At 50.9% G+C, this 23,306-nt stretch overlaps 3 protein-coding genes across 6 annotated transcripts; 1 reads left to right on the plus strand and 2 right to left on the minus strand.

Annotated features, from left to right (window-relative positions):
• The first annotated feature begins 1,347 nt into the window (after positions 1-1,347).
• On the plus strand, positions 1,348-3,136 carry Ltb (lymphotoxin beta). Of its 3 annotated transcripts, none has more exons than XM_021218458.1 (3): positions 1,348-1,524; positions 1,896-2,208; positions 2,537-3,136. In XM_021218458.1, the coding sequence occupies exons 1-3, from the start codon at positions 1,363-1,365 to the stop codon at positions 2,977-2,979; spliced, it is 918 nt and encodes a 305-aa protein (XP_021074117.1). In that variant the 5' UTR covers positions 1,348-1,362; the 3' UTR covers positions 2,980-3,136. The 3 variants fall into 3 exon arrangements, with proteins under 3 accessions (XP_021074117.1, XP_021074118.1, XP_021074119.1); XM_021218459.2 differs by having other exon boundaries at positions 1,363-1,528; positions 2,113-2,208; positions 2,537-3,032; XM_021218460.1 differs by lacking the exon at positions 2,537-3,136 and having other exon boundaries at positions 1,363-1,524; positions 2,137-2,208.
• Positions 3,137-6,021: 2,885 nt separating this feature from the next.
• On the minus strand, positions 6,022-8,783 carry Tnf (tumor necrosis factor). Of its 2 annotated transcripts, XM_021218152.1 has the most exons (4): positions 8,328-8,783; positions 7,770-7,824; positions 7,534-7,581; positions 6,022-7,231 (listed from the first exon to the last, which is right to left on the minus strand). In XM_021218152.1, the coding sequence occupies exons 1-4, from the start codon at positions 8,781-8,783 to the stop codon at positions 6,813-6,815; spliced, it is 978 nt and encodes a 325-aa protein (XP_021073811.1). In that variant the 3' UTR covers positions 6,022-6,812. The 2 variants fall into 2 exon arrangements, with proteins under 2 accessions (XP_021073811.1, XP_021073813.1); XM_021218154.1 differs by lacking the exon at positions 7,534-7,581 and having other exon boundaries at positions 8,328-8,674.
• A 1,100-nt stretch (positions 8,784-9,883) lies between these two features.
• Positions 9,884-12,038, minus strand: Lta (lymphotoxin alpha). The gene is made up of 4 exons (XM_021218398.1): positions 11,846-12,038; positions 11,255-11,359; positions 11,072-11,171; positions 9,884-10,869 (listed from the first exon to the last, which is right to left on the minus strand). Exons 2-4 carry the CDS (start codon positions 11,348-11,350, stop codon positions 10,457-10,459), a joined length of 609 nt encoding a protein of 202 aa, XP_021074057.1. The 5' UTR covers positions 11,351-11,359; positions 11,846-12,038; the 3' UTR covers positions 9,884-10,456.
• Between the last annotated feature and the right edge of the window lie 11,268 nt (positions 12,039-23,306).

A 23,306-nucleotide genomic window follows, 5' to 3' on the forward strand; every position in this document is an offset into this window, starting at 1 on the left:
AGCCACAGCCCTGGGCTACTTCTAGTATCTTTCCAAGTTGTGAGTATTACCTCACGTTACCGCTGAATTGCTCAAGTTAGTCTTTGTTTCCTCTTTTTTTTTTTTTTTTTTCCTTGCCTCAGGAAGATAAAATTTACATCTAGTAAAATGTACGAAGCTGGAATTAGTGCTGTTTTGCCTGTTACAGAATCAAACCCACTAGCCGTGTGCCCCGTCAGGGAACTCCGCTTCCATCCCAGGATGGCCTTTTCGTCTCTCTGGGTCTCAGCGTCTTCTTAGGGTTTTCCCAGGGAGACGAAGCGGCTAGTGTAATAAAGACTGTATAGTTCAGTGGCTAGCACATTCTCGGTGCTGTTGGTCGGTCAGCTGTTATTCTACTAGTATTGGTGTTGGTAATATTTTCCAAACGAGTTGTCTGGTCTGGGACATAGAGACTGCAAGGTTACCAGGAAGGGGACATGGCCTGAGACTTCTGTCCACCTTCCTCTGACCTACTCCTCCCTAGGCTCCAATCAGCTGCCCCTCAGGTGCCATTAATTCAGTTCCTGATGTTCATTGAAGTCAACAAATTGCTCATTCATTCATTCATTCATACATTCATTTGCCCTGTCCCTTATTTATAAGTATTTGATGCTTCCTAATGGAGGAGGCTCATTCTGGATGGATTCCCTTGAGGTGGAGTGTGCTTCTGCATTGCTTTATCAGGACAGAGGTGTCATCATCTCTGTCCTGGGGGGGGGGAGGCTGAGCCTTCTTCATAAAGCCATAACCACTGCGGACCCAGACCCACTTGATTCCGCCTTTCCCATCTGTTTTTATAGACTGAAACAGGAAGAAGTCAGCCAGTGTGGGGAGAGGGCCGTCTCAGGGACGCAGACACACAGCCGACCCTTGTTGGCCTCCCACTCCATCTCCTCACGCCTGTGGGTGCGTGTGCGTGTGCATGCATGTGTGCAGGTGTGTGTGTCTTTGCAACCCTCCCTCCAGCACTGTAAGGTCCAGAAGCATGAAGAACACACGAGATACCTGGAGTCCTACCTGGCCATTACAACCTTGTTTTTTGCCTGGCCTTCTGCAAGCTGCCTTCCTTCCCTGGGCTTCATCTTCCCTCCCTGCTAAGCCCCCCTTCATCTTTACCTTGAAAACCTCTCGTTACCCCATCTCCTTCACCAGTTCAGAGAACTCAGGCATCCAGCCACCCAACCCCGGCCCCAGCGCTGGGTAAACAGGAAGCTGGGTGAGGGGAGAAAGGGTGTTCGGAAAGTCCCGGGCAGGGGGCAGGTGTGTGGATCTGCAGGGGCGGGGGTGGCCCTACCCCTGAAGTATGAAAGCCCCTGCCCCCGGTCCTAGTTCTAAGTCTGGATGGGGACACGGGGACTGAAGGGCCTGGGTGGGAGACCCCAGGGGAGGGGCTGCCTCTTGCTGGCTGTGGCAGGAGCTACTTCCCTGGTGACCCTGTTGTTGGCAGTGCCTATCACTGTCCTGGCTGTGCTGGCCTTGGTGCCCCAGGATCAGGGACGTCGGGTGAGTGGCTGCAACGGGCGACAGAGGGCTGCCTCTTGTAGGTGTTTATTTACTTATGGCTGTGCTTTTTTTGCCCACCAGGCTCAACTGGCCGCTCTCCCCAGAGGGAATGCCTGGTCTGTCTTTGCGCACTCTCCAGGCAATCCTAGCCTGAATTTTCAAGCCCCTTCCTGGTTGGCTTCTCTTCCAGATACACTGCGCTTGCGTCTCTCTGCCTACAGACATTGGCTTTGTTTGTTCTTCTAGCAAGATGCATTCTAGGGAGGGCACTGCAGGCCCAGGCCTTAGGGCTGGGCTCTACGGTGGGAGGGGGGGAGTTGCCATTAGCCAAATCTGACCTCTGGGCACTCTAACCCTACCTACCCATCCAGGTTGAGATCATTGGCTCAGGAGCACAGGCTCAGAAAAGACTGGATGACAACAAACCGTCGTGCATCTTGCCCTCACCCTCCAGCCTCTCACAGACTCCTGACCCCCGTCTGCATCCTCAGAGATCCTATGCTTCCAGGATTCTAGGCTCCACATCCCAGGGCCCTATTGCACAGTCCTCTCGGGAGGCATCTGCGTGGATGACTATCCTGTCTCCAGCTGCGGATTCTACACCAGATCCAGGGGTTCAACAGCTGCCAAAGGGGAAACCAGAAACTGACCTCAACCCCGAGCTCCCTGCTGCCCACCTCATAGGTAAGCATCTGGTAGACCCGAAGAGTGCCGGCTATGCACCCCCACAGTAAGCGAGAGTCCTTTGGCTCTGCTAAGTCACTTCTGGTATTTTCCCAACTTCTCCACCAACTTCTCCCTCGCTACGACTTTTCAGGAAACAGGTAAAAACCGGTAGGGATCTCGCCACTTTAGTCCCCTCGGGTGATAGCACCGTTATTCCTGCCCCTCCCCGTGAGGTACCACAGAAGGAGGAAGACCCCGCCCCTCCGCTCCAGGTCCCTGCTCATCCTGCCCGGGTCTCCGACCTAGAGATCACGGCCCGAGCGCTCACGCGTGTCCCTTTCTGCAGGCGCAAGGATGAATGGGCAAGGGCTCAGCTGGGAGGCGAGCCAAGAAGAAGCGTTTCTGAAGAGCGGCGCGCAGTTCTCCCCAACCCACGGGCTGGCACTGCCACAGGACGGCGTCTATTACCTCTACTGCCACGTCGGGTACCGGGGCAGGGCGCCCCCTGCCGGCCGAAGCCGCGCTCGCTCGCTCACGCTGCGCAGCGCCCTGTACCGCGCGGGGGGCGCCTACGGGCGGGGCTCTCCCGAGCTGCTGCTGGAGGGCGCGGAGACCGTGACCCCTGTTGTGGACCCCATCGGGTACGGGTCTTTATGGTACACGAGCGTGGGGTTCGGCGGCCTGGCGCAGCTCCGGAGCGGCGAGAGGGTCTACGTCAACATCAGTCACCCCGACATGGTGGACTACAGGAGAGGGAAGACCTTCTTCGGGGCGGTGATGGTGGGGTGACAGCCATCTGAGTTCCTGGAGGATCGACTGACAGTGCGAATGTGTGAATCGTGATGTCCATGACCCCGACAGTACCGAGCGGCCGGGGGCGTGGTGGGGTGGGGGGAGAGGGCGGAATGTAGGACACGAATTTTGAAAATAAAGAATGTAAACTATGTCGGCCCATGCCAGTGTCTTCACGGAAATGCAGACGTGGTTTTTGATTCTGGGGCACGTGCAGGTGTGGATGACCCAGCTTTGAACTGTGGACACCTGTTGCACCCACGCCCTGGCTCTAAGGCCAGGGGTCCAAGAGGGCGGAAGAAGGGATTTATTAAACCCTGAGACTTCTGCCAGCATTCTGATTGCCAGGATGCTGATTGCCAGTTTAGGGAGGTTGGTTGCGGTTTGTTAGCAGTTGTGGGTCAAAGAAGAAACGAAAGGAAAGATATTAGACTCACGGATTTTCCTAATTCCTTTCTGTCCTCGATCCTTATTTCTCTCCTATCTAGTGTTGGGGGTAAAAACCAGGGCGAGAAAGGGTGGGAGAAAGAACCCACAAAGTAGCAAAGACCTGGTCCCCACAAGACTCCCTCACATACGCTCTTGCTCCTGGCTTCTGCCTCGCTGTGAGGAGTAGTCAACACGAGAAGGTAGGCAGGATTCGTTCCCAGAGAGAAAACCTCCAAAGACTGTGGAACAAAGCTCCGTGGGTTGGGCCCATCAGTTCATCACTGCTGGCTGCCTGATAGGTTATATGTATGTAGTATGGATGGATGGATGCCCTATCATCTATCTATCTATCTATCTATCTATCTATCTATCTATCTATCTATCATCTATCATTCTATCTACCTATAGGCCCAGGTCTCATATATAGTCCTGGGTCACCGGAAACTCACTATGTAGACCAGGCTGATCTCAAAACTCAGAGATCAGCCTGCCTTGCCGCCTCTCCAGGGCTGGGGCTAAAGGCGTGGACCACCTCGGGCTCTGACAGCCCTTCTTTAAGGGGCATCAGGTCAGTCGCAGGCACATTAAGGGGCAGACTAATGAAGAAAGCAAAGGAGCTGAAAATGGCAGGGGTGGGGTGGGGGAGGGGATTGTGTCCGAGGAGGAGGAAGCGATGCCCTGGGGTCCTTTCTAGAAATGGAATGTCTTCACCTTTGGTTCACACTTACAAAGTTGGGTGAGTGGGAGGCCCCTAAGATGAGTAACAGCAGCCCCCCACACACACGCCATGGCTGGAGGAGGCAGAGGGGAACCCAGGCACTATCTAGGTCACCCTAGTGGGTCACCCCCCCAACCCCCACCCCACCCCCGCAGCATACCACGTGGTTGGTTTTCCCCTTTGTTGGCCCAACCAACAAAGAGCACACTGGGGTTCCAGTTCCATATTCTTTTCTTTTCTTTTCTTTGGGGGGGGGGGTTCGAGACAGGGTTTCTCTGTATAGCCCTGGCTGTCCTGGAACTCACTTTGTAGGCCAGGCTGGCTTCGAACTCAGAAATCTGCCTGCCTCTGCCTCCCAAGTGCTGGGATTAAAGGCGTGTGCCACCACACCCGACTTCTCTTCTTTCCTTTCCTCTTCTTTTCTGTTCTTTTCTTTTTTCTTTCTTCCTTCTTTCCCTTTTTCTCCCCTTCCCCCCTTCTCCCCCTCCTCTTCCTCCCCCTCCTCTTCTTCTCCCACTGACCTTGAAGCCCTCAATAATTTACCTGCCCCTACCTCCTAAGTGTTGAGATTAAAGGCATGGTTACGCACCCACTCCTTATGTGCCTTGGACCTTCTGCACAAGAGCTTTCCAGTGGGTGAGAGGGTGACCAATTTAGGCTAAAGTCTAGTCAGGCTTCTGAACCTTCTATACCTAGTCATTGTCTTCCTTATAAAACCTAGTTTTAGTGAAAAGCCCCATTCAGTCTGTTTAGCAAGCTCTCCCTCCTAGACGGGATCACCCTCAGTCATCCCGTGCAACCCCTGAGGTGATGTCTGCTCACCTGGCCTGTCTCAACAGGCATCTTGTCTGATCTGTTTAGACAGAGTCCCCCTACCCCGGATTTTTCTTTCCTATTAGTCATTTGCCATCCCCCTAACGCCCACCCTGCTGGGGCTCTTAAGACCTACTTGCTCGAAATGGACACTCTACAAGTCTCTACACCAATAACTAATTCTGAATAAAGTCGGCCTTACCTGCTTCAGCAAGTGCTATTGAATAACAACAACAATAAATTATTATTATTATTATTATTATTATTATTATTATTATTATTATTGGTGTTGGGATAAAATCCAAGGCCCTGCATATGTGATTAAGTAATTTAAAAACCACCACCAACAACAAAGCATTTAAACAAGGTGTTTTTCTCTTTCCAGTCCACCCACCTCAATACATTCATCATTTGTCTGAAACCTTGGGAAACCAAAGCCAGCCATGGCTCCTTCTTTGTTGTGTTGCCTTGGGTTTTGAATTCAGGGTATCCCATACACTGGGCATCCTCCCTCACCCCAACACGCTCCACAGAGTCACATTTTCAGCCCTGTGCCTTTTTAAAAACTATTTCTCTCATCTTCAGAGGTTTAGAAAAATAAAGGGGCTGGTGACTGAAAGACAGAGCTGGCCGAACCCAGCCTGGCATGGAGCAGGGATAGAACTTAGTTCTCCTCTCTGTGGACTGTGCCTGCTCTGCCTGTTCAGAGGCAGGCTGAATGGTGCAGGGTAGGCAGTTAGACACCTGAAGCTCTGTGACTCTTCCTTGGCTGTGATTCAGGTGCCTGAGAATGTGGCTCCTCCCCAGCTCCATTGGAGGGAGCCACAACAGCCGGAAAGAACTGCAGTACTTTCCCGGTAGGTACTGGAATTCCCAGGGTGGGAAATTCCCATGCCCCGGAGCAAAGGTAATTAAGGTTAGGCTCCTGTTTCCGGGGAGAGGTAGGGCTGTTGGCTGCCTTTTGTTCCACAGGGGTCTTGAGGGTCTTAATGGCCCAGGGGTATAAAGACCAAGATCAGGACCCAGAGACTTTAGGCCTCTGCAGAGAGACGGTCGCAGACTTCATCCCAAGACAGAAATCACATTTCTTTTCCAAGCGATCTTTATTTCTCTCAATGACCCGTAGGGCAATTACAGTCACGGCTCCCGTGGGGAGCAGAGGTTCAGTGATGTAGCGACAGCCTGGTCACCAAATCAGCGTTATTAAGACAATTGGGTTAGATAAATATTTTGTTTCAAACATAAGCAAAAGAGGAGGCAACAAGGTAGAGAGGCCAGGTGGGGACAGCTGGTAGCTCAGCTCCGTTTTCACAGAAAACATGTCTGTCTGAAGACAGCTCCCCACACTGGGTCCTCCGGGACACCCCGGCCTTCCAAATAAATACATTCATAAGCAAATAAATAAATAATAAATAAATAATAAATAATCGTAAGTGCAATTATAAATAGAGGGGGCTGGCTCTGTGAGGAAGGCTGGGCACTGCGCCTCAGGAGAGAGTCTGGAAAGGCCTGAAGGTAGGAAGGCCTGAGATCTCCAGCTGCATTCTGAGCCAGAGGCAACCTGATCCACTCTCCCTTTGCAGAACTCAGAAATTGACATTCGAGGCTCCAGTGAATTCTGAAAGCCCATTGGAGTTCTTGACGGTGGTGCACGAGAGGCCCACCGTCCAGGTCACTGTCCCAGCATCTCGTGTTTCTGAGTGTCGTAGTTGTTGAAAGCTCTGAGCATGGAGTTGGATCCTGAGCCATAATCCCCTTTCTAAGTTAGAAGGGCACAGGCTGGGGGGCTCTGAGGAGTAGACAATAAAGGGGTCAGAGTAAAGGGGTAAGACTAGGGGCTGGGTAGAGAACAGATGAGCAGCCACGCGCTTCACAGAGCAATGACTCCAAAGTAGACCTGCCCGGACTCCGCAAAGTCTAAGTACTTGGGCAGGTTGACCTCAGCGCTGAGTTGGTCCCCCTTCTCCAGCTGGAAGACGCCTCCCAGGTATATGGGCTCATACCAGGGCTTGAGCTCAGCCCCCTCAGGGGTGTCCTTGGGGCAGGGGCTCTTGATGGCAGAGAGGAGGTTAACTTTCTCCTGGTATGCGATAGCAAACCGGCTGACGGTGTGGGTAAGGAGCACGTAGTCAGGGCAGCCTTGTCCCTTGAAGAGAACCTGGGAGTAGACAAGATACAACCCATCGGCCGGCACCACTAGTTGGTTGTCTTTGAGATCCATGCCGTTGGCCAGGAGGGCGTTGGCGCGCTGGCTCAGCCACTCCAGCTGCTCCTCCACTTGGTGGTTTGCTGAGGGAGGGAGGGTTGAGTCAGTGTCACCGTCTTAGTTCACACTCCACATCCTGAGCCTCAGCAGCTACCCACACTTTACTTCCGGTTCCTGCACCCTGTGTCTTTCCACATCCCATTGGCTACCAGGTCCCGGGCGGCCTCCTGATTGATGTCTTGCTTTTGAATCACCGCTCTGACTCTCTCACGTGCAGTCGCCAAGAGCTCTGTCTTTTCTCAGCCTGGCTCGACACCCCCCCCCCCGCACCCTGTCCCCCAAATCCTGCCCCTTCATTCCCAAGGCATGTGTGAAGAAACCTTACCTACGACGTGGGCTACAGGCTTGTCACTCGAATTTTGAGAAGACGATCCTGGAGAGGAAGGGACAAAGGCAAGAATGAGACCTTTAGGCTTCCCAGCAAGCATCTATGCACTTAGACCCCTATTCCCTTTCCTCCCAAACTAAAGCTTTAAGTCCCTCCCCACCCCCACCCTCTCATCCCATGCCTAACTGCCCTTCCCCCATCTTAAATTAAGAGAGAGGCATGGGAACACTTACTGAGTGTGAGGGTCTGGGCCATAGAACTGATGAGAGGGAGGCCATTTGGGAACTTCTGTGTAGGAAGAGAAGGTTAGTAGACAGACTTACCCCAAAGGAGAAGCCGCCCTGCTGCTTGCCCCGCTTACAGCTCCTCTTTGCCCCACCCCACCCCCCAGCTTTGGGTTTTTCTTCTTCATTCATTCATCTGTCCAACCCACGGCATCTTTCTGCGGTGCCCTCTGTGCTTGATCTCCCGTTATCTCCCCTTCATCTCCCTCCTTATCTCTCGGGCCTCTCTCATCTCTGTCTCTGATTTTTATCTCTTGCTTCTCCCCTCTTCCCCTGGCCACATCTGGATCTCTCCGCGTGTATACACACTTGTTCATTCATTTGTCCCTCTGTGCATCCGCCGAAGGATGTTTAAGTCAACGGGCTGCATGGGTCCGAGGTCCTGACTCTGTCTCCTCCCCACACTCCTCCACCTTGCCCTGCCCATTAGCCCACTTCTTTCCCTCACCCTGTCCTTGCCCTCCTACCCTGCTTTGCTTGTGAGCAAAGGGCTGCTCAGACACTCACCTCATCCCTGTGGGGACCGATCACCCCGAAGTTCAGTAGACAGAAGAGCGTGGTGGCCCCTGCCACAAGCAGGAATGAGAAGAGGCTGAGACATAGACACCGCCTGGAGTTCTGGAGGCCCCCCATCTTTTGGGGGAGTGCCTCTTCTGCCAGTTCCACGTCGCGGATCATGCTTTCTGTGCTCATGGTGTCCTTTCTGGAGGGAGATGTGGCGCCTCGGGCCAGTGAGTGAGAGGGACAGAACCTGCCTGGCTGGCTGCTTGCTTTTCTGGGAGCTATTTCCAGGGTGTTCTGGAGTTTCTGTTCTCCCTCCTGGCTGGTCCCTTGCTGTCCTCGCTGAATGAGCTTCTGCTGGCTGGCTGTGCAGACAGCTGCCTTTATAGCCAGCCCTTGGGGAAGAGGGCGGGGAAAGCTCTCATTCAACCCGCGGAAAACTTCCTTGGTGGAGAAAACCATGATCTCATGTGGAGGAAGCGGTAGTGGCCCTACACCTCTGTCTCGGTTTCTTCTCCATCGCGGGGGCAGAGGTTTGGAAAGTTGGGGACACCCAGGCATCAAGGAATCTCCTCCCCGTTGTCCCCACCAGGATTCTGTGGCAATCTGGGGCCAATCAGGAGTGTGTGTGTGTGTGTGTGTGTGTGTGTGTGTGTGTGTGTGTAGGACCCTGAGAACTGAAACCCATTTCCTCTCTGCCCTCCAGTGCAAATCATTGTCTGTTTCTCTGCAGAGAGACCACACCTGTGTCCATTTCCTTTTGATTTCTAAATGGGACATCCATGGGGGAGAACTTAGCATGGGGGGCTGCCTCTGAAAGCTGAGTGCATAAGGGGAGACATGATATTGAGGAGGGAAAGCTCCCTGTTTAAGTTCTTGGAGGAAGTGGCTGAAGGCAGGGTGGCTTGAGAGTTGGGAAGTGTGCCTGGGCTTTGGGAGGGCTGGTGGGGGCTAACAGGATGAGTATGGGGCAGCCCCAGAGGGAATGAACTCAGTCCTGGGAATTCACAAACCTCACAAGCCTTCTCCTTTCACTCTGATCATGAGTTCAGGCTGCTGCTTTCAGTCCCTGCTCCCAAGTGAGTTTTCCACGAAGCCTCTGCCATATCTTGACTGTGGTATATCTCCATCTCCTCAGACTTTTAGGTCCCACAGCCCTGCTTCCAGGATTTCTCCCAACCCGTATGGCTCCCGGTCTTCCAAGGATTCACACACCCCCCCACCCTCCCAGTCCTAAACACCCTCCCACCCTCCGGTGGGGTCACTTCTCTCCAGAACCCTCATCTCTCCCCACCCTTGGACGGATCTCCCCAGTTTATCCTTTGGGTCTCCTCTGGCAGTTAAGCTGCCTCGCTCCCACGAATCCGCCATGTCTCTGGGAGCTGCCTGCTCCTTCACATCTCTTTGCTCTGCCCGGATCCCATGGACCAACTGAGGCCTGTGTTCCCTGCTCCGTGCCCCCTGCTCCGTGTCCCCTGTTCCGTGTCCCCTGCTCCGTGTCCCAAGAGACCAGGAAGACTCTCCCCCAATGCAAGACAGAAGGATTTCACAAGCAGACAGGATTTCAGAGAAAAGAGGTTTATTGGGTTTCTCAGATGGCGCAGGGGCTCCCTGTGGATGTCTAGCCAAGCAGTGGCTGGCTTTTAGAGCTTTGTGCTTTCTTCTCGAACCCCTTGGCCACCCACATCTAATACTCTCGCCATCTCTCTCTTAGATGGGTCCTGTCTGAGGTGAGACACCTTTGTGTCTGGGACCTAGTTGTCATCTGACGGCTTTCTATTTCTCCCCTCTTTGTATTCTCCATAAATAAATAACTTAACCTTTCTCTCCATAAATAGTCAACCTTTCCCCTGTTCCCAGCCACCTCCCCCATGTCTGTCCCTCCTTCACGTCCAGGTCTCTGTCCGACCTAGACCCACAAAAACCCTGCTCTGTACAGGAACTTCTAGGCAGGCTTGAGTCTCCCCCTGAACATCTGGAGTGGCCCTGTGGGGGGATGTGGTCCCCTGAAGTGCCTTAGACTCCCATGAGAGCTCCAGGTTATTTTGGTGGGGAAGGCTGGAGACTGTGGGGATGTGACCCTTGAAACAGTCAGAGTGGAGGCCTGGAATCCAATCCTTGGGTTTCTTTAGAATCTACAGAGCAAAAGCTCCAAAGAATACACTGCTGGGGCTGAAGTGTAGATGGGAGATGCCATCAGTGTGGGTGGACAGCTGGTCTCCCTTACTGAGCAGGAACACAGCCCCCTGGTACATTGAGCGCACCCATGGTCCTTGTAGTCCCGGATACACGGACTTCTGCGCACTGAGGAGAGGCACATGGAAGGGGTATTGGGAGGAAAACAGCTGGACCTCGTGGGCCAGGTAGATGGGAGTGGGAATGGCCCTGGTGGAGCAGCTTTCTCCAGAGAAAACCACCTGGGAGTAGACAAAGTAGAGGCCACTGGTGGGGATCAGGAGGGAGTTGTTGCTCAAAGAGAAGCCGTGTCGGAGAAAGGCGCGATCCGTGCTTGCTCTCCAGAGCAGTGAGTTCTGCTTGCTGGGGTACCCTGGGAAGAGGCACAAGACATTGGGGGGTGATCAGGATCAGAGGTCCCCGTTCCCAAGGGAGCAGGCACTGGACAACTGGGATGGTTGGTGGGGAGATGGGAGTAGGGTGCCTGCCCTTAGGGGTAAGAAAAGTTGGTGTGGGGAGATGGGAAGTAGGAGCAAAGGCAGGGACTGGACCGTCCTCCAAGGGCAGAAGTTTACCAACAAGGTGAGCAGCAGGTTTCAGGATGCCATGGGTCAAATGTTTCTGAGGGAGCTGATGGGCTGTCCTGGTAGCGGAGAAGCGAACACCAGAGAGTCCCTGGGACAGAAGAGAGTGGAGAGGATTCTAGGACTCTGAATTAGCTAGGCCACCCCAGCACCCCCAATCTCTTGCTGCCTCACCTGGGCCCCTAGAGGCAGGGCCAGCAGCAGCCCCAAGAGGAAGACAGGAGGGGCACCAAGCACCCTCAAGAGGCGGAGATGTCTGAGCGGTGTCATGTGGAGAACCTGTAGAGAGAGAGAGAGAGAGAGAGAGAGTGTGTATGTGTAGGGGAGGCGGGGCACACAGCGGAAGACAGACCTTACATCCCAGCTGAGACAGCCACCCTGAGAGGCAGGGCGACAGACAGAAAAGGGGACAGGCAGGAAAGCCCTGAAGTCCCTGAAGTGAGCGGGGATAAGGAGAGACAGAGGGGAAGCAGAAAGCTTCACCATAGAATCAGACCATGGCTGACAGAAGGGGTGGGGGTGGGGGTGGGGAGGGAGAGAGAGAGAGAGAGAGAGAGAGAGAGAGAGAGAGAGAGAGAGAGAGACTGATAAGGCCACCACAGGAACAGACCAAAAATCAAAGCCACGACAGGAGGACAAGACCCATTAAGGCTGGGGATCCAGGCAGGTTGTATAGAAAAGGCTGTGGCTCAAGAGAAGAGGTAGGATCCTGAGGGATGCCTGATACCAGGGTAAGCCTAAGGAGATAGAGTAGGAGAGGCTCACCTGCTGTGCGGGGTCCTGGGCGCTGGCGCTCGGGTCCCTTTATAGAGGAAGCGGCAGTGTGGCAGGCAGCGGGCGGGTTCTAGGTCGGGGCTGGGGCCTGGGGAAGCCCCCAGGGCTTAGAAGATGCTGCTGTTTCAGTCGAAGGCAGGAAAGGCTGGGGCCTAGGAGAGAACCGCAGGCTAAGGGCTCAGACTACTGCGTTCTGGGAAAGGGAGTTGGGTCCGGGGAACTGTGGGCCGCAGGGACTAGCAGGGAGCAGGGTCAGGCCGAGGAGTTCCAGTGAACGGCCCGGCAATTCGTGGAGAACGAGGGGGTACAGCTGGGCTGTGACTGGAAGCCTGGTTCCCTGAAGAGTGATGGTTTATAACACTTCTGCACCCTTGACTGCTCACAGGCTTCTCTGCACATTTCCCTCTCCGTCGACCATGGTCACGTCTGGAGGGCTCCGAAGCCACATGTGGTTAGCGGCACCTTTGTTTTTTCAGGTTCGAACCCAGGGTTCTGGATGCTTGACAAGCCTGCCGCCACTGACCCGTACCCCTTCAGGTCTATTTCCTCTCTTGTCTTTGGGGGTTCAAGTCACAGCTGTTCCAGTATATCTGTATTTTCTGGTCATCTGCCAGTTTCATGTCAAGAAGTTCCATTACAGTGCCCTCTCCCCAAATCTGGGGCATCCTAGTGTGTAACAATCTTAACTGCGTCCCCTTACTCTCTGGAGCGGCGGTTCTCAACCTGTGGGCGAGGTCCCTTTGGCAAACCTCTATTTAAAACAAATATTTACATTATGATTCATAACAGCAGCAAAATTACAGTTGTGAAATAACAACGAAAATAATTGTATGGTTGGGGTCACCACAACATGAGGAACGGTATTAAAGGGTCATGGAGTTAGGAAGGCTGAGAACCCTGTCTTAGAATGGTCCAGGTCTGGAAGATGATTTGGGGGTATTCTCTTAGAACCCCAAGATCATGTAACCCCAAATGTACACCCCAGGCTTCCAAAGTTCTGTATAGAGGGAGCTTCAGAATTCTACACAGGTGAAGACAGTTAAAGGGCTTGTTTTGTTTGTTTGTTTTTCTAGACAGGGTTTCTCTGTGTAGCCCTGGCAGTCCTGGAACTCACTCTGTAGACCAGGCTGGCCCCAAATTCAGAAATCCACCTGCCTCTGCCTCCCAAGTGCTGGGATTAAAGGTGTGTGCCACCACTGCCTGGCAAAGGACATCTGAGGAGTGGAAGGGCCTGGGACACAGCTCAGGTAGCTGCTTGCAGGCATGTGTGAGCCCCTGAGTCCATTCCCACATTCCCAGCAGTCACATTGATGATTTCTGTCTTAAGACAAAATTTTAAAATATTGTTTTGAGGATTGGAGAAATGGCTTAGGGTTCTGAGCACTGGATGTTCTTCCAGAGGACCAGTGTTAATTCCCAGCATCCGCATATTGGCTTGCATTTGTACTTGCAGTTCGGTGTGTGTGTGTGAGTGATGTGACGTCCTCTTCTGGCCTTTGCAGGCACTATACTCAAGTGGTGCTGAGACATACATGCAGGCGAAAATCCTATACACACATACATGCAGGCGAAAATCCTCTACACACAGCAGAACATTTAAAAATCTATCTATGTATGTGAGTGCATACAGGCCACATGTGGCGGTCAGAGTACAACTCTTTTTTTTTTTCCTTTTGTTTTTTTTTGAGACAAGGTTTCTCTGTATAGCCCTGGCTATCTTGGAACTCACTTTGTAGACCAGGCTGGCCTTGAACTCAGAAATCCACCTGCCTCTGCCTCCTGAGTGCTGGGATTAAAGGCATGCACCACCACCGCCCGGCTCCTTTTTTTTCTTAATATATAATTCATTTTTATTTAATGTAAATTGGTGTTTTGCCTGCATGTATGTCTGTACGAGGATGTCAGCTCTCCTGGAACAGGAGTTATAGATAGTTGTAAGCTGCTGTGTGGTTGCTTGGATTTGAACTCAGGATTTCTGGAAGAGCAGCTAGTGCTCTTAACCACTGAGCCATCTCTTCAGCTCCCAGACTACAACTCTTAGGAGCTGGTTTTGTCCATCTACCATGTGGGTTCTGGGAACTGAACTCAGGCCATTAGGTAAAGCCAGTAAGCACCTTTATCCACTGAGCCATCTTGCTGGTCCAATTTTATTTCCTTCTTCCTTCCTTCCTTCCTTCCTTCCTTCCTTCCTTCCTTCCTTCCTTCCTTCCTTTTTCCTCTCTCTCTCTCTCTCTCTCTCTCTCTCTCTCTCTCTCTTTCTTTTCTTTTTTCTTTTTTCTTTTCTCTCTCTTTCTTTCTTAAATTAAATTATTTTATTGATTTACGTTCCAAGAGTTGCCCCCCTCTTTCTGGTCCCCCCTCCCCACCTATCTTTCTTTAAAAGATTTTTTGTTTGTTTTTTTTGCCACAGGGTTTCTCTGTGTAGCCCTGGCTGTCCTGGAACTCACTCTGTAAACCAGGCTGGCCTTGAACTCAGAATTCTGCCTGCCTCTGCTTCCCAAGTACTGGGGTTAAAGGCGTGCACCACCACTACCCAGCTCTTTTTCTACTTTTTATTATTATCAAAGTGTTTGGTTTTTTTCAAAATTTATTCTTTAAAGTTATTTTATTATTATATTTTATATATGTGTACATATAGACATATACATAGAGACAGGCTGTCACTACATAGCCCTAGCTGGCCTGGAACTCAATTCGTGCATCAGGCTGGCCTTGAATGCACAGAAATCGCCTACTTCAATCTTCCAAGTGCTAGGATTAATGGTGTGTGCACCAAAGTCATCCATCTATCAAGCTTTCTTCTTCTTCTTTTTTAAAGATTTATTTATTTATTTATTATACATAAGTACACTGTAGCTGACTTCAGACACTCCAGAAGAGGGCATCAGATCTTGTTATGGATGGTTGTGAGCCACCATATGGTTGCTGGGATTTGAACTCGGGACCTTTGGAAGAGCAGTCGGTGCTCTTACCTGCTGAGCCATCTCACCAGCCCCTATCAAGCTTTCTTACACAACCCAGGATCCCCTGTGCAGAGGATGGTATCACCCTTGGTGGTCTTGGGCCTCCTACATCAATTAATAACCCTCCCCCCCTCCCAAACACACACAGACATCCCCACAGCCTGGGCAATCCCTCAGCTGAGACTCCTTTTCAGGTGACTCTAGACTGCCTTACGCGGACAGCCAAAGTCAAAGGATGCTCCTGATGGCTGTTAGGTTTGTTTCTAGTTTCTGTCTGAGAAACATTGAGTAGGAAACTCCTGTGCAGAGCCAGTTTTCTCTCAGCTTGTAAGTTACAGCTTTCAAAAAAGCAAAGTTTTTGAAGATGATTTATTATTTATTTGTTGGTCATGTTTTTTTAAGATTGAGATAGATGACAACAGCTGGTCACCTCAGATGTCACCGCTGCTGCCACATGGCATCAGTCAGACTATTGTAGCGGGCTGCAGCTGGTGACGGTGGCAGTCAGGTTGGCCACTGGGCACACTGCTGTTCTCAGGCCCAAACAATTGAGAGGGAAGAGAAGCAGGTCCCGTCTGCTCAGATCTCATGACGCTCTGATTGGCAGTCCTTCTTCCTCCTCAGGATGGGGCAGGACCCTACAGGATGAGGCTTAGGACTAGAAATTTTTGTTAGGACCAGTTCTTACACCAAAGGTGGGGGAAGGGCAATACTTCTAGGTCATGGAAAAAACGGAGGATTCTAGTCTCCAGGGCCCAGGCTGGTAAAGAGGAATTCCAGTTTCGATGGCTTGCCTTGGGGGAAGATGTGGGTAAGACCAAAGGCTGGAAAGGCACAGAAGTGCTTCTTCTCACGTCTTAATGCTGTCACTCATTCCGAAGTGTCCGGCATACTCAGGCCCCATCTCTTGGGGACATGAGCTGTGAGCTCGGTAGTTCTCATCCAGTCTCTTCCTCAGGATCCCACAAACACTTAAGTGTACCTGGAATAAGGAATCAGGGAGACAGCTCCAAGAGATAAACTACTGACTTTGGGGATCTCAAGTTTAGTGGAGTGTGGTTGAGTTTCATGACCTTGGCAAGGCAGCCCACAGGAAATCTGTGGAACCTGGGGGGCATTGATAGTGGAGATAAAAAAAGGTGGAGAAGGACAATTTGTACTGTCTGCCTGAGAGAGAGCCCTCCTAGTCTGAGGTGTGCATCTGGGTACATAGAAAATAAGCAGAAGAGAGACTGTGTAAACAGAGAACACACAGGGAGTTGTTGTTGTTGTTTGTTTTCTTTTCTTTTCTTTTTTCTGGTTTTTCGAGACAGGGTTTCTCTGTATAGCCCTGGCTGTCCTGGAACTCACTCTGTAGACCAGACTGGCCTTGAACTCAGAAATCCGCCTGCCTCTGCCTCCCAAGTGCTGGGATTAAAGGTGTGCGCCACCACTGCCTGGCATTGTTTGTTTTCTTTTAAGACAGGATTTCTTTGTGTAACAGCTCAGTCTGTCCAGGAACTTGCTTTGTAGACTAGGCTGGCCTCGAACTCACCTGCAGGATTTAAATCTCACTCTAATTAAGATAGAGAGCCACCAACAAAATGTACATAAAAGAAAGACCCCGCTTACACGTTAATGTTATAAAATGGAGACTTTAAGCAAGATGAAGAATCAGAGGAAGGTCCTGGGGTCACCATGGAGACCAGTGAAGAGCATTTTCCAAAGACTGCATCCTGGGGAAGATGGAAAGGAGAAAGCACTTCAAGGCCGAGCCTACAGCACTGGTGGCTGCTCAGGTGTAATGGAGGAAGGAAACACATAAACACCTCTTTCAGGGCTTGGGGATGTGGTTCAGTTGGTACAGTGCCTGCCTAGCGTGCAGAAAGTCTTGAGTTCTATCCCTGGCACCAGGTAAACTAGGTGTGGATGCATGCTATAACCCTAATATTGGGGAAGTAAAGTCAGAAAGATCAATCAGGAGTAGTTCAAGGTCCTATTTAGCTACAGGGATTACACAGGGAAACACTTTGTCAAGACAAACAAACAATGAAGTCCTGTAAGTTTTTGTCTATATCTTGTCTTAGTTCTTTTGGTCTTTGGCAGAACTGGCCTGAGCAGGCTAAGCAGGCTCTCTTTCACTGAGTTCTCTCAGACAGAATTTTAATTCTGTCATTGTGTGTCATCTTTGGCTCCTTTTCTTTGTTCCTCTTTCTCTGGGAGTCTTTATGCTTCCTGTTGCTTTTGTCTCTTAACTGGTGGTAGCCCAGACGCTGGCTAAGCTGTATTAAAATGAAAACTGGCAGAGAGAAAGACAGACAGAGAGAGAGACAGACAGAGAGAGAGAGAGAGAGAGGGAGAGAGGGAGAGAGGGAGAGAGGGAGAGAGGGAGAGAGGATTTAATTTGAGTCAGAGTAGAAGGGCTCGGACCTGGAGGGGCAGAGGAAAGGAGAGGGTGCATGAGGAGATGATGGAGACAGAGGAAGGAAGGACAGGCCTTGGCTAAGCTGTGTCACGGGAGCTGGCAACACGCTGGCGGATGTGCCTTGCCACGGGCCAATTTTGGTTTCAATCTCAGTTTTAGAGGTTGTGTGAAATTCAGTTTCTCTCTTGGGGAGGCCAACAGCTGTCTGGGACTTTCCCCGGGTGGGAGGGTTGATGACTGGGAGGGAGTCTTGGGCATCGACTATAACCACTCTCAGGAAGGGCCCCAGAAAGCTCCGGAGCCTGCAAACTAGGCTGAAGTGACAGTAGTCAAGGACTGTGAGCCCCTGTTTTTTAGCCTCAGACTTTACCCAGGTTTAACCTTCACTCAAATCACAATTCAGACGCAACCTCAGATCTAAGCGCGTACCCCTCAAAGGACTCCCAAATAAACCCCTTCCTGTGAAACAGCTTACCCCGTCTCTGGTGTCATCCAGCTACTGACCCCAAACAAAGCATGACACTAGACGGAACTTCTACCTGAGCCAGAAATTACAGCGGGACATTGTCCTACCTCACCCCGCCCTCCAACAGCCTTTAATCCGTGTTTACTGAGTACCAACCAGGAAGTCTGTTCAAGGCAGGAAGCATACTGTGGCACAAAGTTGAGCCAAAGAATCCTAAGAGTGAGTCCTCTACTCTTAGGGATCGTGGTCCAGCCAGGCCAGATGGAAGACACATCAAAGAGCAGAGATGTGTTTTAGAGATAGAGCACTTGCCTAGCGCGAGTGAGGCCCAGGGACCATCCCCAGCATTGCCATAAAATAAAATGAATCTGTAAAACAGTCCTACAGGGAAAACAAGGCAGGGCCGTGTGGACAGTGGAAGAGAACACTCTTGGGGACAGTACTCAGTAATGTGACTCTCGGCATGGGTAGCACTGAAGAAAAGGCCCAGGTGACAGACAAGTAGGGAGGAGGGAGGAAGCCACGGATGCTGATGGACAGAGACTGGGAAGAGGTTGGATGCAGTGGGAGAGGAAGGCAGGGCCAGACCATGAGAAGACACAAAGTATCTCCGTTTTATTCAACTGTGATCTTTTGGATTCAAGTGGGACCTTTTGGAAGGTGTGAGAGTGTGTGATAGAACAGAGTGGAGGAGGGATGGTGGCGATTGGGAGGCAGGTGGATCTTTGTGAGTCTGAAGCCAGCCTGGTCTACAAGGTGGCTCCCTGGTCTATGCTGCCTTGCAGAAGAACAAGAGGAGAAACGGGAGTCTGGGTGATGGAGCTGGATGGGAGCTGAGGTAGGATCCTTAGGTAGGTGGGCAGGGGAAACCAAATGTGCTGCTTTGGGTGTGTGAGATCTAAATCCACTCTCAAGAGTTGTTAAATCTGGGGCTGGTGAGATGGCTCAGCAGGAAAGAGCACTGTCTGCTCTTCCGAAGGTCCAGAGTTCAAATCCCACCACCCACATGGTGGCTCACAACCATCCATAATGAGATCTGATGCCCTCTTCTGATGTGTCTAAAGACAGCTACACTGTACTTACATATAATATTAAATCTTGGGGCCAGATGCATTCAATTCCCAGCAACCATATGATGGCTCACAACCATCTGTACAGCTACAGTGTACTCATATACATTAAATAAATAAATAAATCTTTAAGAGAGAGAGAGAGAGAGAGAGAGAGAGAGAGAGAGAGAGAGAGAGAGAGAATGTCCTGACCAAAAAAAAAAAGAGTTGTTAAGTCTGAAGCCGTTTAGGTTCATGGGCAAAATGGGGAAAGGTGGAGAAGGAGTTGCCAGCCTAATGGTGGCCTAGGATGTAAAAGCCCTGGACCACGGGCCTGTTAGTGTCCCACGCCTCCTCACAATAAATGCTGGGTGTTGACAGAATGCATAGTCTGTCTTGGATTCCAAAGGCGAGCCTGTCAGGATGTCCTTCTCCTTGGTCCTCACTGTGGTTCACTACCCGGTGAGACTGTTCCGTGACTCTGCTTCACAGTGTCCTCTTGCTGTGGAATGTCCACGCACACCCCGTTTCATCTTTGACGACTTTTTCTTTAGGCACCAGAGGCTTGGCTTTTCTCCTAACAATGCCTGTGCCCTCTTTAGAGAAGGTAGCTCTTCCTTGACACCAGCATTAGGGAGAAGTGACCGAGGAGCTCGGCCATGCTACCAGCAGGATTTTCTTCTTTAGAGGCTCCCGACTCTGCACGGACCGGACTCTTCCTGCCTTCACAGCCGTACCTCCATCAACATCTGTACTGTGTGCCTAACAACTTGGACATCTGGTTCGGTTTCTCTTCATCTTTCATCACCTGGCACCATCTTCAAAACCACACAGAGTCCACATGTCTGTCCTCGGCTCTGGGCTCTTCTCCAGCTTTAACGTGGCCAGCTTCAGCTTCTTTCATTCGCCACCCTGGAAAAGGCCACACCTCCCACCTCAGCTTCCCCTGGAAACAAGGTTGCCTTTCAAGAGCTTGGACCCTGGGAGCTGGAGAGACTGCTCACTGGTTAGGGGCATGTATTGCTCCTGCAGAGGACAGGAGGAATTCAGTTTCCAATACCCATGCCAGGTGCCTCACAACTGCCTGTAACTCCAGCCCCAAGGGCTCCGATCCTCTTTTGGTCTCTGTGGGGACAACCACACCACACACAACTCTCACACACAGAGATTAACGATAAAATGATTCTTTTTTTTTAAGACTTTGATCTCTGAATTCTCCCTAGGTATAATAACCTGTTTCTTCCATCCTCTCTTCTCCGCTGAGTTAATCCTTCACTTTGACTCAGATCTCGAGCTTCTCTTTCATTAAAAAAAAAAAAAAAAAATTAAGTCAGGCATGGTGGTGCACGCCTTTAATCCCAGCACTTGGGAGGCAGAGGCAGGCAGATTTCTGAGTTCCAGGCCAGCCTGGTCTACAGAGTGAGTTCCAGGACAGCCAGGGCTCCACAGAGAAACCCTGTCTCAAAAAAAAAAAAATCAATCAATCAATCAATAAATAAATTTTAAATTTTATTTTGTGTATGCAGGGGTGAACATGTGCCCTGGGGCGTGTGTGGAGGTCAGAGAACAATTTACAGGAGTCAGTTCAGTTTCTCTTTCTAGCTTGTGGGGTTCAAGGGTCAGTTTCACATCATTGGTGCCAGGTGTGGTGGTGTACACCATTAATTCCAGACCTGGGGGAGGCAGAGACAGGTGGATCTCTGTAAGTTTGAGAGAAACTTGGCCTACATAGGAAGCTCAGAGTAGACATAGACAAGGCTACAGAATGAGACCTATCTCAATGGTTTTTTTCTATTCAAGACAGGGTTTCTCCGTGTGACCCTGGCTGTCCTGGAACTCACTCTGTAGACCAGGCTGGTCTCAAACTTAGAGATCCACCCACCTCTGCCTCCCATGTGCTGGGATTAAGCACATGTTTCACTACACCCTGGCTGAAAAAAATTTTTTTTCCTAAATTCAGGCAAGCACCTTTACCTGAATTCTTCTTTTTGTCTCTTCTTTCTTTCTTTCTTTCTTTCTTTCTTTCTTTCTTTCTTTCTTTCTTTCTTTCTTTTTTTCTTCCTTCCTTTCTCTCTCTCTCTCTCTCTCTCTCTCTCTCTCTCTCTCTTCCTTTAAAGATTTATTTATTTTACGTATATGACTATACTGTCGCTGTCTTCAGACACACCAGAAGAGAGAGCATTGGATCCCATTACAGATGATTGTGAGCCACCATGTGGTTGCTGGGATTTGAACTTAAGACCTCTGGAAGAGCAGTCAGTGCTCTTTCAACCCCCTGAATTCTTTCTTGGTGTTGATTTTTGGGGATGTGGGACTTGAGACTGTCCAATAGCGTAGGTTGGTCTTGATTTTGATATGTGGCTGAAGTTGATTTTGAACCCCGAGTCCTTTTGCCTTTGTCTAAAGGCTGGGACAGCAGGCATGATCCACCACGCCAGGCTACTTCTGATTTTAAAAACTCTTATGTGCACTTTCACACGTGTGTCTGGAGGTCAGCCTCGGGAGGCTGGTGTTACCTTCTCCCTTGTTTGAGGCAGGTTCACATTTTGTGGCTGCGCACACCAGGCTAGCCCACAAGAGCCAGGGGATTGTCCTTCCCTCCTCATGTTCTATCTCGGGGTGGGAATGCTGGGCTTGCTGCCCAAGTCCCCATGCTTGTGTGGCAAATGCACCATCGCCATCCCAGCCATCTCAGCCCCTCCCCAGCCCCTTCACCCCAGCCTCAGCCTCAGCTCTGGTCCCATCTCCCACCCCAGCCATTTCTCAGCCCAGCCAGCCCCCAGCAATTCTTGCTGGTTTTGCTTACCACAAACAAACAGGCTCAACAATTTCAGTTACACTCTCAGTCTTGAAAATTTTTCCCACCCGATGTTTAATCAAGAAGACCTTGACGATCTCAGTTTGAGGAAATGAAAGGCATTTCCTGGGTTTTCCTCCTGAGCTGCGGAATCGGTCACGAGGGGCTGCTGGTGGGCCCGCAGGCTGCTCGCCCCGGGTTTCAGTCTCTGAGGGATTCTCCAATGTTCTCCATACCCCTTTCACCCCTGACCTCCCTCACCCTCCACTGAGTTTAAGGACTCTGAAGATGGCTTCCCTCCCTGCCTTCTTCTTTGCCCTTCTGTTACGAAAGCTTCCTCTTTACAACTTTCTTGGAAGTACCTTTTCTTTTCAAGATTGATCCTTCAATCTATAATCTTCCCCCCTCCACCCATCCCCATCCTTAGTGTCTTTTCCATCGTATGTTGTTTAATGGACGGACGTATTCGGTGTCATTTCTTGAAGATAGGTTTTAAATTCCCTCCCTGGAATCCGTCTCCCTCTTGCCTTCCCTTTGTGCGGTGTTTCACAGTACTAGGCCCCTTGACTAACAGGAACTGGTAAGATTTTCCCCATCATCAAGACTCGTGGGTAGAGATGATGCCTGTCTTGTCTCCACCGTCCTTTGTACCCACCGCCCCTCACTCAGCTCACCGCCTACTCATTCCTCAGTGTGAAAAGCAACTCTCCCTTCTAATAAAACGAAATTGTCTCTCTTAAAATTCATAATCATCTAGTTTGTGAACCTACGAGGTCCTTTCAATTCTCGCCTAGCAGATCTCTTTGAGGCCTAAGCCCTAGCTGTCCCATCATGACTTGACTTGAGGCTTCTTCTCTGGCTGCTTTACCTCTACAGAGAAGAGATGCCCAAGCACTTAAGTTCCACACCCGATTGCTGGAAGTTTCCCCTGAGGGTGGGTCATGGCTGCTCTGAGCCTAGCACCGTAGCACCTTGGGCAGGCCGCTTCCGAGTTCTCTGTAGATTCGGCTTGTGTATTTTTTTGCCTCTTTCCTAGGGTTCTGACAGTGGCCTCATGTTAACTCACCGTGCAGCAGTATCTTTTCTGAATTCACGAAACTCTCTCTTGTCTTTCCCCTCAGTGAACCTTCCTGCTCTAGGCCACCGCCATCCATCCAACCCTTTAGGTAGCTGAAATGGGTGCCGATCTAAGACCTCACACAGCCCTACCAACAACCACGTGGCACATCTTCATGTCCCTTTGAACGAAGTTTATAGAATATTGTAGTTGTCATCTTGGTAGGTGTGTATATGCAGGTGTGTATATGTATGTATGTTCATCTATGCAGGCACACATGTGTCTGTGTGCATGTGTGTGTAGACGCTAGAGTCCAATCTTGGTTCTTTCTCAGGAACCATCCACTATTTCCCCAACTCCCCACCCATGAGACAGGGTTTCTCTGTGTAGCCCTGGCTGTCCTGGAACTCGATCTGTAGACCAGGCTGGCCTCAAACTCAGAGATCTGCCTGCCTTTGCTTCAGAGTGCTGGGATTAAAGGTGTGCGCCACCACTTTCTGGCTAAAGAAGTTGACACTTTTATTTGTGGTGTGCATGAGCACCACAGGGCACTGTGGGGGTCAGAGGACAGTTCGTACGAATCAGTTCTCTTCCCTTACTATGTGGGCAGAACTCAGGCTTGGTGGCCAGCAATGCAGTCCCCCGGTCAGTCCATCCTTCCTTCCTCTGTCCTTCCTTCCTTCCTTCTGTCCTTCCTTCCTTCCTTCCTTCCTTCC

Source organism: Mus pahari, chromosome 18, assembly GCF_900095145.1.
Source record: "Mus pahari chromosome 18, PAHARI_EIJ_v1.1, whole genome shotgun sequence".
Classification (NCBI taxonomy): Eukaryota; Metazoa; Chordata; class Mammalia; order Rodentia; family Muridae; genus Mus; species Mus pahari.

Excerpts from the sequence above, each read along its gene's own strand:
- Lta (XM_021218398.1), bottom strand. The coding sequence starts at position 11,350 with ATGACACCGCTCAGACATCTCCGCCTCTTGAGGGTGCTTGGTGCCCCT. Across the intron at positions 11,172-11,254 it reads CCCTGCCTCTAGGGGCCCAG|GGACTCTCTGGTGTTCGCTT; the intron begins GTGAGGCAGCAA and ends CTTCTGTCCCAG. Across the intron at positions 10,870-11,071 it reads ACCTGCTGCTCACCTTGTTG|GGTACCCCAGCAAGCAGAAC; the intron begins GTAAACTTCTGC and ends GCCTCTTCCCAG.
- Tnf (XM_021218152.1), bottom strand. The coding sequence starts at position 8,783 with ATGGTTTTCTCCACCAAGGAAGTTTTCCGCGGGTTGAATGAGAGCTTT. Across the intron at positions 7,582-7,769 it reads GGCCCAGACCCTCACACTCA|GATCGTCTTCTCAAAATTCG; the intron begins GTAAGTGTTCCC and ends CTTCCTCTCCAG. Across the intron at positions 7,232-7,533 it reads GCCTGTAGCCCACGTCGTAG|CAAACCACCAAGTGGAGGAG; the intron begins GTAAGGTTTCTT and ends TCCCTCCCTCAG.
- Ltb (XM_021218458.1), top strand. The coding sequence starts at position 1,363 with ATGGGGACACGGGGACTGAAGGGCCTGGGTGGGAGACCCCAGGGGAGG. Across the intron at positions 1,525-1,895 it reads CCCAGGATCAGGGACGTCGG|GTTGAGATCATTGGCTCAGG; the intron begins GTGAGTGGCTGC and ends CTACCCATCCAG. Across the intron at positions 2,209-2,536 it reads CCCTGCTGCCCACCTCATAG|GCGCAAGGATGAATGGGCAA; the intron begins GTAAGCATCTGG and ends CCCTTTCTGCAG.